Source organism: Phasianus colchicus, chromosome 5 (assembly GCF_987193195.1).
Source record: "Phasianus colchicus chromosome 5, bPhaCol1.hap1.1, whole genome shotgun sequence".
NCBI lineage: Eukaryota > Metazoa > Chordata > Aves > Galliformes > Phasianidae > Phasianus > Phasianus colchicus.
The window spans coordinates 9,059,379-9,074,190 of NC_143440.1; the positions used below are offsets into that span (position 1 = coordinate 9,059,379).

The window sequence follows — 14,812 nt, forward strand, 5'->3', positions numbered from 1 at the left end:
CTCTGATTTTTAAACTTCATATGAAAGAGCTTTTGAAGCAATTGAACTCAATCAGTTCAGCTTCGTCAAATTCAGTCTTAATAACTTTCCAGTTGGTCTTTTCATGATAGTTTTCTACTTCATTCCATCTGCCCAATTCAAAGAAATTATACAAACTTTCCAAACTTCTCAGAATTAAAATTAAAAAACGCTAATCCCAATCAGTGTACAGCGTGCTCCCAATCTTAAAGAACAGCACATCTGCCTTAAAAATAATCAATTCACAACTTGTTTATGAATGTCTTCCAGGAGGATCTGTTCCATGATCTTCCTAGGCACAGAGATGAGGCTCACTAGTTCCCTGGGTTCTCCTTCATCCCTTTCTTATAAAAGATAGTGATGTTTCCCTTCTTCCAGTCACTGGAGACTTGGAATGTGCATTTTTCTTCAAGCTGCCCTGAAGAATTCCAATGCAATTCAGATCCCATTTTGCTGCAGACTATTCTTAGAAGATCACTACAGAATATTTACTAACATTGAAAATTCTAACAGAAAGTGAATTATAAACCAAGTACTCAAAAATTTCACTCCACGTATACAATGCTGCAAAAGAGCTTCTAGCAGTATTTCTCACAGGTTCTACTTAAAGAAGTAGAAAACCTGGTCATTAAAATCAGATTTTCAATGCTCAAGCCTTTATCTTATATATACTGCCAGTTTTCTCAGAGTGGAAACAGCACAAAGCATCATGTACATACACAGAATTTTTTCAGTTACTGTTGTGCTTTTCTTGCATGCTAAATGCAGATATGCAATGATAGTTTAAAGTCCAGGTGTGATTATACATCAGTCAACACCTAGAGGTTGTCCAAGTTCTTTCCATGCAGATACTGATTGTTTCCAAAAGTTTTCTCATCTGGTCAAGCAGGTCTAGAAAAGCACTGAACTTTACAGTAGTTTTCATAAATCTTAGCTAAATAGTAAGCTTAGCTAAGTGTTATACCTGCTAAGTATTTATATATATATATATATATATATATATTTATATAGACAAGTCCTCAGCAGAGAGAAGAACGGTACGCTTGTCAAATGTTACCCACATGAGTTCCTACCTGCCTTTTTGGTTGAGGTAGAAGAAGACTTGGATCTTTAGGTTGAGCAAAACGAGGATTAACAGGAGAGTCAGAAGAGAGCTGTGCTGGTCTATCTATTTGCTCCTTGCATCATTTTTTTAAATTATAAAGACAGAGTGGAAAAAAAAAGAGGAAGATAGTAAATAGGATTCCAAGATATTGCGAAGAAGAAAGTAATAAAAGTTGCTTTTAAAGAGATACTACTACAGAGCTTCATCAATGTGTTTTGCAAATTTTTGTCCCCAACTCATTTTACTAACCTTTAACCTATTAAGCCTCAGTGTCTTTCTTGTAGAGAGGGGCCCAAAACTGAACACAGTACTGAAGGTGCAACCTCACCACTGCTGAGTACAGAGGGATGATCACATCCCTGCTCCTGCTGGCAACACTATTTCTGATAAAAGCCATGATGCCATTGGCCTTCTTGGCCACCCAAGCACACTGCTGCCTCATGTTCAGCCAGGTATCCATCAATACTCCCATGTCCATTTCCTCTAGAAAGTCTTCCAGCCACTCTGCCCTAAGTCTATAGTGTTAATCTTGGGTAAATGCATCAAGGCTTCCTTGAACATGAACAAGCAAAGCTCTGTACAGGTATCACAATTTCAGGGCGCTGACATGGTAGCTGGGAAGAATGCAGACAGCAGTGGTTGACTATCAAAGTCACCTGACAACTATGAAGACTGCACTTCTCGAAGACTTAAATATTCAAATTAATAAAGCACAAAATTAAGAAAGCTACCAGCCTTGACAGCTCTTGGACACTGTGCATATCCTTTCTTCAGACTTCTTTTTAGGTATCAGGTTTGAATTCAGCTGATTCATGAAGCCATCTTGCTGACTTAAGAGTGATTTTGAGACTGCCATCATTACCTTGAAAGCCTGGGATTATTTGCTGGGATTACAGTATTTATGAAAATATTGTGACATGTTCAAATATATTTCACTATCCCTAATACAAGTAGAGAAGAAAGCTACACACATCTTTCAAAAAGATTATGTACCCTTCTTAATCTTTCCATAAATTTTTCACAAAGACATTTAGTACTCTGTACTCACAAAATACAGGCAAAAAAATCTGTTGTGATATCATACACAGCCCAAGAGACTCCTGTACAAATTAAATTTCTAGACTGCTCTACAGAAGATTTCCAGACTCTGAAATTTCACTATATGATATTAATATACCCTATAATATAGGGTATAATATCTCCATATTACTTACTCATGTTTATTCCCTAATTACTAAGAGGAATACTCTTAAATATGCATAAAGAATTTAAAACATGAAAGAAAGAAAATACACTTCAAACATCTAATAGATCCACTCCCCCCCCCCCAAATCTGCATCACACTTATATGGAGGGACTACTGTTTAATTTCAGAGGTGACTTTGATGTTCATTTATGACCTACCTGCCTCCGAAAAATTGTATTTGGAGCATTCTCTTCAAACTTTGCCAACAGTTGAGTTGCCATTGATTTAACTTTATTCTGATTTATTCCTTCTCTGCCATCATTCTGTTCTTTCCCAGCACTCGTCCCCTGGCTTGAAAATCCTGAGGCCTGCAATAAAAGAACAAATTGTTTTTCTCAAGTATAGTAATGACATTAATGAAGAGAGAAAACAACATCCTAACCAGCAAAGAATCTACAGTATCTTAAAACTGACACTGCTTAGCATGCAAAATTCCCAGAGGTCAGTAAATAGGGAACACAAATCAATTCTGGTGATCACAAAGCAGTCACAAAGGTTACCAGTCTGAGAGAGAGAGCAGCAATCAAGCTACAACACAAGTTCTTCAAACACAGACAAAAAATGTTTAAGTAACTGAATTGCAAAAAGGAAAAAACCTTATACATTAATATTCTAGTGTCAGAAAGAAAATGAATTAGTGTGATTGACCTAAAGCTCTTATTTCTATCAAACAATTTAAATAAATGTAGCTGCTCTTCAGTGCACAGAACAGTGAATTCAAGTTTTCAGGTGACAGGGTTTTTGTTCCCACTAAGCATAACAGTCCAAGCCCCATCCTTTTAATAACTCCCACTGCCTCTTCAGTTCTGGTGCTTTGCAATGAGCTGGATAGGTGCTGACACTGCTTAACACCAACCTCCTCAAAGACACCAAAAAGACCTTTGCGACGTCTTTTGTTAGTCTCGTTTTCTTCTGTTTTCCCTTCAACCTGAAACAGGAAAGCCAAAACAAAATATCTGGATTACTACAGAAGTTATGAAATTGACTTAATCCATTCCTCCCACAACACTAGCTTCCATTACCAGGTAAGTGTGGTCTGGCCTCTGTTAAATAACATGACTATGGGTGAGTGGTGCAAGCACAGCACTCGTTATCACTCTCCTCCAGCTCAGCAGGATCATTCCACACATGAGAAGTCCTGCTGGCATGTTTATCAGCAGCACAGGAGCCCCTGACTGGGAGCTCTTACTCAACTCTGATGGAGAAAATGCATAAACCTTGTTCAACAGGGGACCTGCAACTCCTTGTTTACCTGCTTCCTTCAGCACTAACGAGTTTGTAATTCATAAAGCACTAGCATGTTCTTGGAAAACAAACAAACAAACAAAAAAAGGCATTAGAGCATCAGTCATTCTGTGAATTTTAATCTAGATGACACTGGTTTCCAGATGAACAGCACAACCCAAGGAAATTCTTCCACTACAGATCTCCATCTCCTTCAGTCTAGATTTTCATATGCAGAACATGCATTCATGGTGCAGACATATTCCTTTCTTTTCACAGAATCATTTGAGTTGAAATCAACCCTTAAAGATCATTTAGACCAGCTCCCCTCCCCCACAATGTAAAGGGAGATCTACAGCTTGCTGAGGTTGGTCAGAGCCCCTTCCCAGCAGACCTTGAATATCTCCAGGGACAGAACACCCACCACCTTCTCTGGGCAACCTGTTCCAGTGCTTCACTACCCTTACTGTAAAAATATTTTTTTCTTATATCCAGTCTAAATCTCCCTTCTTTCAGTTTGAGACCATCTCCCCTTCTCCTATCACAACAGACTCTGATAAAGAGTCTGTCCCCTTCTTTCTTTTAGCTCCTCTTTAGATACTGAACGGTTGCTATCAGGTCTCCCCAGAGCCTTCTCTTCTCCAGCCTGAGCAATTTTTGTCTGCCTCTTTCTCCCTTGTAGGGTTCACCTTCCCCATTATGGACTTACACAGTGGTATTTAAGCAACTAAACTGCCTATTTTGTTCTCAAGCTACGCATGTACTCAGTTATTTTACTGGACATGACACAAACAATATTTCATGCCTCAGACTGCCCAAATTTGCAAAATAGTTAATAAATATTTGCATCATTTTTTATTGAATTCATTCTTAAAGAGCTGACAATTTATCTAGTCAGGTTATGGAGACACTTTGTCTTGTAAACATCGTCTTTGCCTCTACTTTATGAACAGTGAACTATATTGCATTTATTTGTATTTGCCCACACAGTAACCCACAGATTGCTCATTCAATTTGGAGAAAGAAAAAAAGAATAAAGAGATGGATCAAAGAATACAGTTTTCCTTTATATATATGCCGTGTTTATAGTAAGTCATTATGGAGTGAATAAAAATAATCCCAAACAACTTCTGGGCAAACACCAAAAGAAATGACACTATTTTGATTACTCCATATGCTTTGGTACTTTGTCTTCCAAGCACCAGCTTTCAGTAATCCAGTTTTACAATACTTAGAATCATTAGTCTACCAAGCAAGAGCGAACAACAACATATTCTGCATAATAATCTATACCACATAAAAGCAGAGTTTGCCTAAGTGAACGAAGCAAACAAGATGTTGCCTTTCAGAATCCACATAAAGGACTTTTGTTACAAAGAAGTGAAAAACAAAGCAATTTAATTGCCTAACAAAACTCCAAGATAGATCATACTCTTCGCTGCATAAACACCTCAATTCATTTCTTAGTCTGGAGTACAGGAAATCTCAAGTTCCATTTGAGCTCCGTGGACACAGGAAGAAAAATGGGAAACACTACTCAGTCTAGCCCAATGCTGCCAGCAACAGTCACGTCAGAGCCAGGCACCTCCTGGTCTCTCACCAGTTGTGCCCAGATAAAGATCCCCTGTCTAGCCAAATAAAAGGACAAACTGGATGGTACAGAGCTCAGGAAGAGATATTACAGTGCTCCAGATGGTTTCTGATTTTGTGATATGTAAATGCTCTACTACTGTCATACCTGGATAACACTCAACACTACTTTGCACAGGGGAAAGAGCCACAAAACTGAAGAGACAGCCAAACTCTTACTCAAGTGGTTACTCTCCAAGAAGTCCCATTTCCCAGCTAGCTAGTTTCCCACTGTTACAGTCTTTGCAAATTTCTGTCCCAGTCTGAGCAGTGTATTTCTTGTTAAGCTTCCTGTGCCACCCATGACGAAGCTGTAAGGCCTCACATAAAGTAAATGCTCCTGATAGTCTCGCTCCTCAAGCTGATTTGCAAAATATTGCTTCCCTTTCTCTGTTTAAACAAGCCCCTTCAGCATAAAACTGAAGGGGTCCATCAAGCAAATCACCTCATGCTTTCATGTAGTGCCAAGAAACTCACCTCCTGTTAGACAGAAGGCATGTTTTACAATGAGAGGTTAGTCAGAGGGCTGTATGCCTCAGTAATGGAAAGATTTCCCCACTACTACTAGTTACTTCTGCAAATAACTCAGAAAAATAACAACATTGTGGTCAGGAAAAAAAAAGTTTTTCTTCTAAAGATGTCACCCATAAGAAAATGCAATGTTTATTTTGCCTGTTTATTTTCTCAGTGCTTAGTTAGATGGGAAAAATGCCACTTTGTTTTGTCTGTATAGGGATGTCAGGGAAAAGTTATTTCCTAACAAGGATATATGAGCTTACTGGGCAGCTGACTGTCCATGGGTTTTGAAAGTATGTTTGTGGATGGAAAACATCTGAGACGTAAGTAACTCTAGGAAATATCTGGAAATTCTGAAGTAGTTTTTCAGGCAACCAAAAAGAACAAAACAAAACAAAAACAATCCACATCTCTACCACAACTAAGAAGGTAAGACAGCACAAACGCAAAAAGAAACATATTAAAAACATTGAGGCATGAAGTTAATATACATACACCTGATTTTTTACTAAAGACACCACACTCAAAAGAGTAGAAAAATTGTGTTTCCGCAGGCAAAACTTGGCAAATACTGCATAGGGCATAAAGGAAACAATGAAGATAAGTATTAAGGAGGTCTGTAAAAACAAACAAAAGAAAGCAACTTAAATTTCTGTCTAGCCTAGAAAACTCAGAACTTGGAAGAGTTTTGCATAAAGCTGTACTTCAGAAAACACAAGTTGAACTCATTCTGGTGGAGAAGCACACACTGCTGTCTAACTAGCACTGGTTAATTTCAGCAAGACACTACTGCCTCTGAGCTAGATTTGGCAGTCACTCCCCATTGAAAATGAAGTTACGTTTGGCTGTGAAAGCAAAACCCCTCCTCCTCAAGGTCTTCCTTCAGCAGAAGACCAAATTAATGAATAAGCGGAGGGCGAAACAGTTTATTACAGAATAATTTCACTACAGTAACTTCTAATTTAAAACTTTTGAAGTTATAGTCCATTCAGAAATACAAAGGCAATACTCCCACTGCACACAATCCTATGTCAGACAGTATTAACTCAGGTCTCCGTACCTCTTCAAAGCACTGTAGTCTTTAATTGCAACATGTATAGACATTGACGTGTTTCATACAGGGACATAAACAGGGCACGTCAATAAGTTTTCATTAGTAAGTGACACAGAGAAAAGTACATGGGTATGTCTGAACAGATCACTATCTCAGGGTCATATTAGTTAGATGTCTACTGTTTGCCACCCTTGCAGACTTCAATATCTAGAGGGGCATGAAGGGCTCGCCTGAAGAACATAGACAGAACCCACCAACTGCTCAAAAAAGCTTCTAAGACTTCTTATATATTTGTTCAAATAATCACTGGTATATAAGATTATGAATATATATTTAAACCTAGGAATATAAAGCTACAATACTATTTTTCTTAAAGGGAATAATAGTCATGCCTAGCAAAATCTCAGACTTCCCCATCAAAAGAAAAGAAAACAAAAACAAAACCACCACAAAACCAGAACAAAAGAAAACAGTAAAACTACAAAACGTGGCATGTACCACCACGCCAGACTTCTTAAAAACACCTCTAGAAAACTTTCTAAAAAGAAAGCATAAGAAACATTGCAGGTAATGCAGCCAAGAACTCCAACATCTCGAGTTGATAACCACAACTTAGGAACACATCAAATAAAACATCCTCCTCCACTACCAGTGAAGACTGACATGGAGATTTATGATGAAATCTCCTGAAGTACACACAAGTTCTCACCAAGATTAGAGTATCAGCATTTTCAGAGAATGCTTAACTGGGTTTATTAATGCTTCAGCCATTCGATAGTGACAACGCTTCAGTTTTATCATTAAAAACATCATACTGATTTAGCGTTCACGTGTGTTAACTTTTGTTGAAATCTTATTTTACTTCGTTAACGTACACACCAATCTTCATCCTTATTTATGAGCACAGGAGTTAATTTTCCACCTTCAAAACACAAAGATTTATAGAGCAAACCATTCTTCACAGTTTACCTTTGGCACTCGCTTCCTTGGTAAAGTTAAGTTGATGTAATTATTAAAGATGAAGTTTGATGATTTTGCTGAACAAAGTTCATTACTTTCTCCATTTTGCTTATCCCCAGCATCTGTTTAGAAAAAAAAAAGACTGAAGTATAGTTATTCAATTAAAAAAAAAATAATTTGCCAAAGCCATTACATTTCAGTTGAATAATGATAAGAATTATGTATGAGAAACTCAGGCTAATAGAATGCATACAATACAGGGTAAGTTTTTAACAAACTAACAAAAAAATCACAGAACAGACATGACATAGGCAGTCACCCTTAACAGAGAATGATTCTTAATGACCTCATACACAAACTTAATGATTTCAAGCTGCAGTTACTCAACTGCCTCTCTTCTCTGAAACCATCAAGGACCTGCAAAACCTTGGTGTCCCATCACATTCTTCCCCCTTTCCTTTTCTATGCACAGGGTAATTATTGCAGACATTACTGTGTGCCAGAATGGCTCAAATGGGAAATGGCTGCTGGCTCAGAAGCAGTGCTTGTGAGCAGCTTAGATGAAGTGCTCCCACTTCCCAGACTTGGGAGAACAAGGAACAGTCTGGATTCGTCTTACCTACTGTCCTCAGAGGTGTGCCCCTGAACAGCTCATAAAATTTGGAGAGGTACATGACCATGCTGAGCTTGTCAGGCTCCTCAGCTGACCCCACCTCCTTCCCTGTGGTCAAAGGGGGGATTCCGAATTCCCGCTCAGCAACATCAAATGCTAGTTGGTTGTTTTTGACAATGTCCTCTTCGTTCAGTGCATCAAAGTCTCTGTGGGGGAGAATGTACAGGCATCAGCAGCAGTTTGCTCTCCGTACCCCCTGGAAAAACAATAGGATCCCCTTGTAAATCAGAGAGGTGCAAGAGAAGAATGCAAGAGAAGGCATGGGCATTTCACCATGTGAATCCTAACTCTAACCAAAACCACAAGGAGTAATTTAGGTGAGTATTTTAGGAAACAAACATGTTATATGTCTGCATGCACACATGCAGATGCACTGCATTTCTCTTTAAGGTGATATATGCACAGCTTGAATGAGGAGCTCTTACACATGTCATAACCAGATTTATTAGTGCACTAAATAATTATATCACACATTTGGAACTGCATTACCATTCTCTAATACATTTTCTCTAAGACTTATTCTAAGGCTCCAGTACCTTTGAACAACTTCCAAAATCCATTATTAAAATAAACGAGAATAAGTTATAGAAACTACCCTGCCTGGAGCTTTTTCTCCTCATAAGGAATGTGAGCTTTTGAACCCAAAAGAATTTCTCTCTTCTCAACACCCATTTCTGGAGTGAGGGAGTGCACGCAGCCCTCTGCCCCAACACTGCCTGCAGCTGCCTCACTGGCCTGCTCAGCTCGCATCTGGCCACGTGCTTCCTTCAGCAACCACATTTAACAGGAGAAGCCAACAAGATCCAAACGTGAACAAACAGCATGAATACATTAGCTCAGGAATCTTTCAACTTTCTAGAGAGCAGTGCCCAAGAGATATGCTTTCCACATACAGCAATGATGACTTTGCTTTCTAATCTCTCCTTTGGCGACAGAACCATCCACAATCATGTGCCACACTCATTCCATCCCCTCCTCTTTTAAGTTTTTATTTATTTATTTAGCAACTAACCTAACTAAAAAAAAATTCCACCACAAAAACCTCACCCCAAACAACCCATCAACCTTTTTTTTTTTTTGAACGTGCAGTGTTAGTTCTTCCTCTGATAAAGCTACACAAGCAAGCACCCTGGACATCATTCCTATTTTTTTTTTCCAAATTACCCTACCACATAAAAAAAACAACTCAATGATTTCTTTCATTTATCTACAATAAAGAGCAGCTGACAGTAATTCTCACGACTCCTAAGTCTGTGGGTGACTAATCTGTATGGAAAGGCAAGAGAAAGAACCCACTGCATTTTGGAGACTTGGAAGAAGGCAGAAGAGTCACCCCAGCATAGATGTCAACAAGCAGGCCTTGTGATCCCCTGCCAGTAATTGCCATTCCTGCTTCCCCTTACACACCAACCCTCTTGTCTCTAACCTTTTAAAATATTCAAACATAAGAAATCAAGCCTTGCGAAACACAGTAAAAACTGGAGATGCTGGCATACAATCAATTCCTAGGATACTTAATTTTCAAGGGCCAGTCCTTCCTGCAGAGCCCACATGCCAGGACACTGGATGAAGAACTGTGCAAGGCTGCCATCTCCCACACCACCTCTGTGGCCTGGGGTTTGCCTAGACTATCGTGGTAACCACTACAGCAGGCAAAAGACAGCTCATTTAAGACTGAACCAAGTATTTTTTTTTTTTTTTTTTTAAACTCCTGACAGTACCATTATAATTGTGGTTTTAAACATACCTTAAAAACCTGTCTTCAGGAACCTGGGAGTACAACTCCTACCATTCTCCAAGCACTGCAATTTTCATTTTAAGTAACTGCGTGAATCCCACGAACATAATCACAAGTCATAAGGTTCAAAACCTTCCTAGCTCTTTGAAAACATGCACATTTCATTTTAAGTAGCATGCAAGGACACGCAAGGGAATAAAAAGGCAAAACAAAAACAACCCTACTCCCCAAAACCAGGCTATGGTGTGCACCTCCTTGCAAAAACAAATAGAAAAGAATTGTAGACTACCAGTATTTTCGCTGCTCTTATGCTATACTTTGGTGAATACTTGATACATCCTAAGCCTACAATCTACAGATGTCACTTACATGAGGTCAGGCCTGAAGCGATGGATAATTGCACACAATGCAAGGCCACTTTTCCAAGAGGTAGTCAGGTCTGTGATGTTAACATTACGGTACCCTTCTGTCTGTTTCTGACACCAGGTCAAGAGTTTGTTAGGTCGAATGTCTGACTCTGCAGTTAGCAAAGAGCAAATATTTCAATCATTTTTTGTATGCTCAGAAAGCTTCAATATTTCACTACAAGCATGAGATACCACATACCACGTCTTGAGAGATTCACTGATCTTCTAATGGAGCTTGCTCTTTCAAGAGAACATTGCTGTAACTCATTGGTAACGTATAATTGTTTCACCTACAAGTTAAAATCATTTGTAACACAATGTTAGAATGGCTGGAAGGGCAAAAATGTTTTTCTTCTTTCTAGGTTAACTTTATCAACAGCTGGATCTAAACTATGGAGTCTCCTGAAGATTTTATGTACTACTTGTGGCCATTTATGGACAAAAGAAATCCAGCAAAAATAACAAACACCTGTGATTTCACAAGCAAGTCTTTTAAGTACTGACCTGGTGAGGTCGAACACAGCTTGAGTTCAAGTTTGGGTACCTCGTTCCTGGATCAATGGTATACTGGTCAAAGTTCTTGTTAATATTTTCAGGGGTAGTCTGAGGCAAGAGTCGATAAATACTCTCCCTTACAAAGAAAAAAAAAGATGTAAAATATATTGATTATAATGTATTCATTATATAAAAAGTTTTTTTTGTTTTGTTTTGGTTTGGTTTTTTTTCGTAGATACCTGCACCTTTATTTTGATTTTGCCTGGACAAGTGTTATGCACTAACTGCATAATGCATCCATCCCATTTCTTACCCCTGCTCAGCAGGAAAAGGATGCCAGACAGAAAAAAGGTCAATAGAAAGACAGACTTTTAGAACTCATGCCCATATTTTCCTGAGGCAGGAAGAGAGCAAGAAGAAGAACTTAAAAAAAGAAGGTTACATCATACAGTCATCTGGTTTTGCTTTAACCTCCACCCAAGGAATAACTTCTTTACCACATAACAGCACAAAAACCCGTCATTCTGTATTCCTATAACCACCACAGCCTTTTTTATTATGCTGTTCAATTTTCCACTGGGGACCATGAACTGTTTGAGTCATCACACACGCTTCTATCTTAAAAATCCTCAAAGCACTGTAGTTTGTAATGCTCCTACTTGCATTACCACAACCATGACTATTTCTATAGTCTATCTGCCCCTAAAAAGCTTGGGCAGCTGCAGGAGAGCAGGGCAGCTGCTGTCAGCACCGAAGTCAGCAACTTCAACCATCAGACAATTGCCACACCAGGATTACTGGTGTAGTTAACAACAGGTTTTTGCTCTGATCAAGAAGTCATTACACAGAGAAAGAAGCTTATGATTCAGCATAACAGCAATTCATCTTTGCACAGATTTATCAGACTAAATAGAGAGGGCAAATGACTAAGCCAAAATGCAAAGTTAAAATCACAGATACTAATAATGAAAGCTGTTGGCTTTAAAGTATTTGTTTACAATTGTTTCAGTAATGAACATTTTTTTTTTTTTTTTAATTTCAATAGCAAAAAACACCATAACAACAAACACAAAACACAGGTGCTGAGATGCTTGGAGAGTTAGTTCTTTTCATAAGTTCATAGAATCATAGGATTGTTGGTTTAGGTTGTAAAGGAGCTTCAAGATGACAGAGCTCCAACACCTCTGACAGGGGCAGGGCTGCCATCCACTAGATCAGGCTTCCCAGGGCTCCATCCAATCTGGCCTTGAACACCTCCAGGACTGAGGCATCCACAACTTCTGTGGGCAACTTGTAGTTGTTAAACTACAAGTTTAAAGATAAAGATTTTTCCCACTCAAAGCTTATACTTAAATCTAGTCATTCATAATTTAAATTAATTATTTAGACCCATGCCATGCATGCTGCTGGATCTCTGAATCAGTGTACAGAAGCTTGTGAAGCAACAGCCTACTGCCACTTTTAGTTACCTAAAAGAATGGATAATTTCAACTGAACGCCATTGCAGAGAAACAAAATTTTTATCCAGATGATGTTTTATCTTCCACTGTCTTCAACCAACACAGCAACGCCTTAAAACACTCTGAAAATGAAGATGACAAAAGCAGAGCTCACCTTTCAGCAAGGATTTCTAGTGGGGGTTTTCCTTGAGCCCAACTTCGCACCATCCAAGCGGTATCAAAAGCAGCTAAGAAGCCTCTTGCACAGCCAGTACCCATTGGCCAGAAAGGCTGTAAGAAACATTTACATTTTCACTCTTTGTATTTCTTCAGATTTTATTACAGAACTAACTTACAATATGAATTTGGAGCCTAAGGTTTCATACTGTCTTAGAAAAGCAGCCTGGAAAGAGTTAAAATACAGCACAGCCAACTCTTACAGTTTTTAGAGGTTTCTCTAAGTCTCAGATAATGAAGAAGACTGTGCTTTCACTTTTTTTTTTTTTTGGTAACTTGTACATTGAAAAACTGACTTCTTAACCTCAAGAAGTAAGGCCTTGAAAAAAAAAGTGAGTAGTCAAAAATCAGTCAGCTTTTTTTTTTTTTTTTGGAAAGGTGGTGGGGCAGGGTATGGTGGGGTGGGAATTATGCTTTTTTTTCTTTCCTCTCATTTGGAAATGTTGTCTTCTCAAACACTTCAGGCTGTCAGTTTGGTTAAAAATAATAATAATAGAACAAATGTATCCATTAGCTGTAACACACACTTAAGAGAGAAAACATACTGAAGCAAAGAGACTGCAAGAGCAAAGAGACTAAGTTTTTCCCTTTGACTGAGATCAGGAGAGTTATACTGTGCACCTAAGCTGAGGACACACAGCTCACAGTTTTCAGACAGAAATACAACATGCATAAAGCAAAACAGAACCCAGACAGGGACTACCAGCCAAGCATTAGTTATGACATAAACTATGGCATTTAAAAAGAAAAGAATAAAACGTCTACTCCAAGAAAGGTACATTTGTTTCAGGACATGGAAGGGAATACAAAAACTTTTTGAGAAGGGAGATAAAAATGGATGGATTAAAAAAAGTATTTGAAAAATAAGCCTAGATATACCTCAAGTAAACTGTCTCCAACAAGTGCAACCAGGAGCTGATGTCTGTGCCTTTCTCTCACCAGTGCAGCATTCTCAGATGCATACATAGATGTAAAATCAAACATTGCTACATCTGGTTGCCCATAGTGATTAATTGCAAAATCCAAGGAAGGCAGCTGATAGTTGGTTGCGAAGTCAGCAGCTTCTCGAGCGTAGGACAGCAAATTGCTCTGGTTCACATTCTCCCCACAGAGGAGTAACTCAGTATCAATATAGTCCTGCAAGAGAGAGAGGTGAAGGATTACATACTCCATCTAAACTCTCTGAAACAGAGTCTCACAGCATCAGAGTGGAATGTACATCTCCTGGCTTAAAGAACCAAAGGAAATTTATCATGATCTCTCAGAAGTACACAAATATAGGTTTCTTCTGCTACCGCAAACAGGAACATTGTGCCAATACTGAAAAGCAGCTTTATTTGCAATAAGATATTATGGAGCCTCCCAGCTCCTTCGCTGTGTGTCTTCTTAATAACTTCCATTCTATCAGAAGATGTGATCATCGTCACTCCAACTCTTTTTCCTTGCACCCTACATAAAAAAATAAATTGGAGCAGAAATAACTACGAAACAATTAGGTTAACATGCTAGTCTCAACCTGAAGGTAACTGAGCTGTTAAGTCAGACGTCCACACACTCAAACTTGGACCACAGAATTTTTCTGTTCTTGTCTTGGGTTGATTTTGCTTTTTCTTTTTTTGTCTGTCTGTTTTTCCAGTCAGTGTGATAACGGACATTCCCTTTACAGGTCACTCTATTTAAAGCCAAAGATTATTAATAAGGCAGTTTCTATTTACAGCTTAATCACGGATGAGACCCCTAATCACAAGGATGATGCCACAGAATGGCTGTGAGCCTAGCTGTCTTTCAGCAGATTGTTCCCTTTGCTCAGATGTGAGAGACTCAGGAAGATGACTGCCAGGCTACAGCCACAGCTCCTCTTCCTTAAATGCCCCATCCCACCCACCTGCAGACATCAGCCTCTTAGCTCCAGGGGCCACCCACCACTGTCCCGTCACCTCTGAGGCAACCACTGTGGCTGCATCCTCCAAAAAGTCTGAAAATTGTAGCACTGAGTTAAGTGGTCCCATCAGAAAGAAGTCTTCCGACAGTTCCCTACAGGCACTTCCTATGGGAAATTATAATTGACTGT

The 14,812-nt window shown here is 38.9% G+C and overlaps 1 protein-coding gene across 6 annotated transcripts in view; it reads right to left on the reverse strand.

The window, feature by feature from the left end:
* The window catches only part of MICAL2 (microtubule associated monooxygenase, calponin and LIM domain containing 2), a 119,051-nt gene that overhangs the window by 59,504 nt on the left and 44,735 nt on the right, over positions 1-14,812 (reverse strand). For 4 of the 6 annotated variants that reach the window (XM_090140412.1, XM_090140411.1, XM_090140414.1 and 1 more), the window contains exons 8-17: positions 13,621-13,878; positions 12,680-12,795; positions 11,075-11,201; positions 10,770-10,860; positions 10,533-10,680; positions 8,372-8,571; positions 7,762-7,874; positions 3,226-3,297; positions 2,528-2,677; positions 1,092-1,196 (exon numbers count right to left, since the gene is read on the reverse strand). In XM_090140412.1, coding sequence (XP_089996538.1) covers positions 1,092-1,196; positions 2,528-2,677; positions 3,226-3,297; positions 7,762-7,874; positions 8,372-8,571; positions 10,533-10,680; positions 10,770-10,860; positions 11,075-11,201; positions 12,680-12,795; positions 13,621-13,878 — 1,380 coding nt within the window. The remainder of the gene's footprint in view (positions 1-1,091; positions 1,197-2,527; positions 2,678-3,225; positions 3,298-7,761; positions 7,875-8,371; positions 8,572-10,532; positions 10,681-10,769; positions 10,861-11,074; positions 11,202-12,679; positions 12,796-13,620; positions 13,879-14,812) is intronic. The other 2 variants (XM_090140413.1, XM_031614036.2) reach the window with 1 other exon arrangement.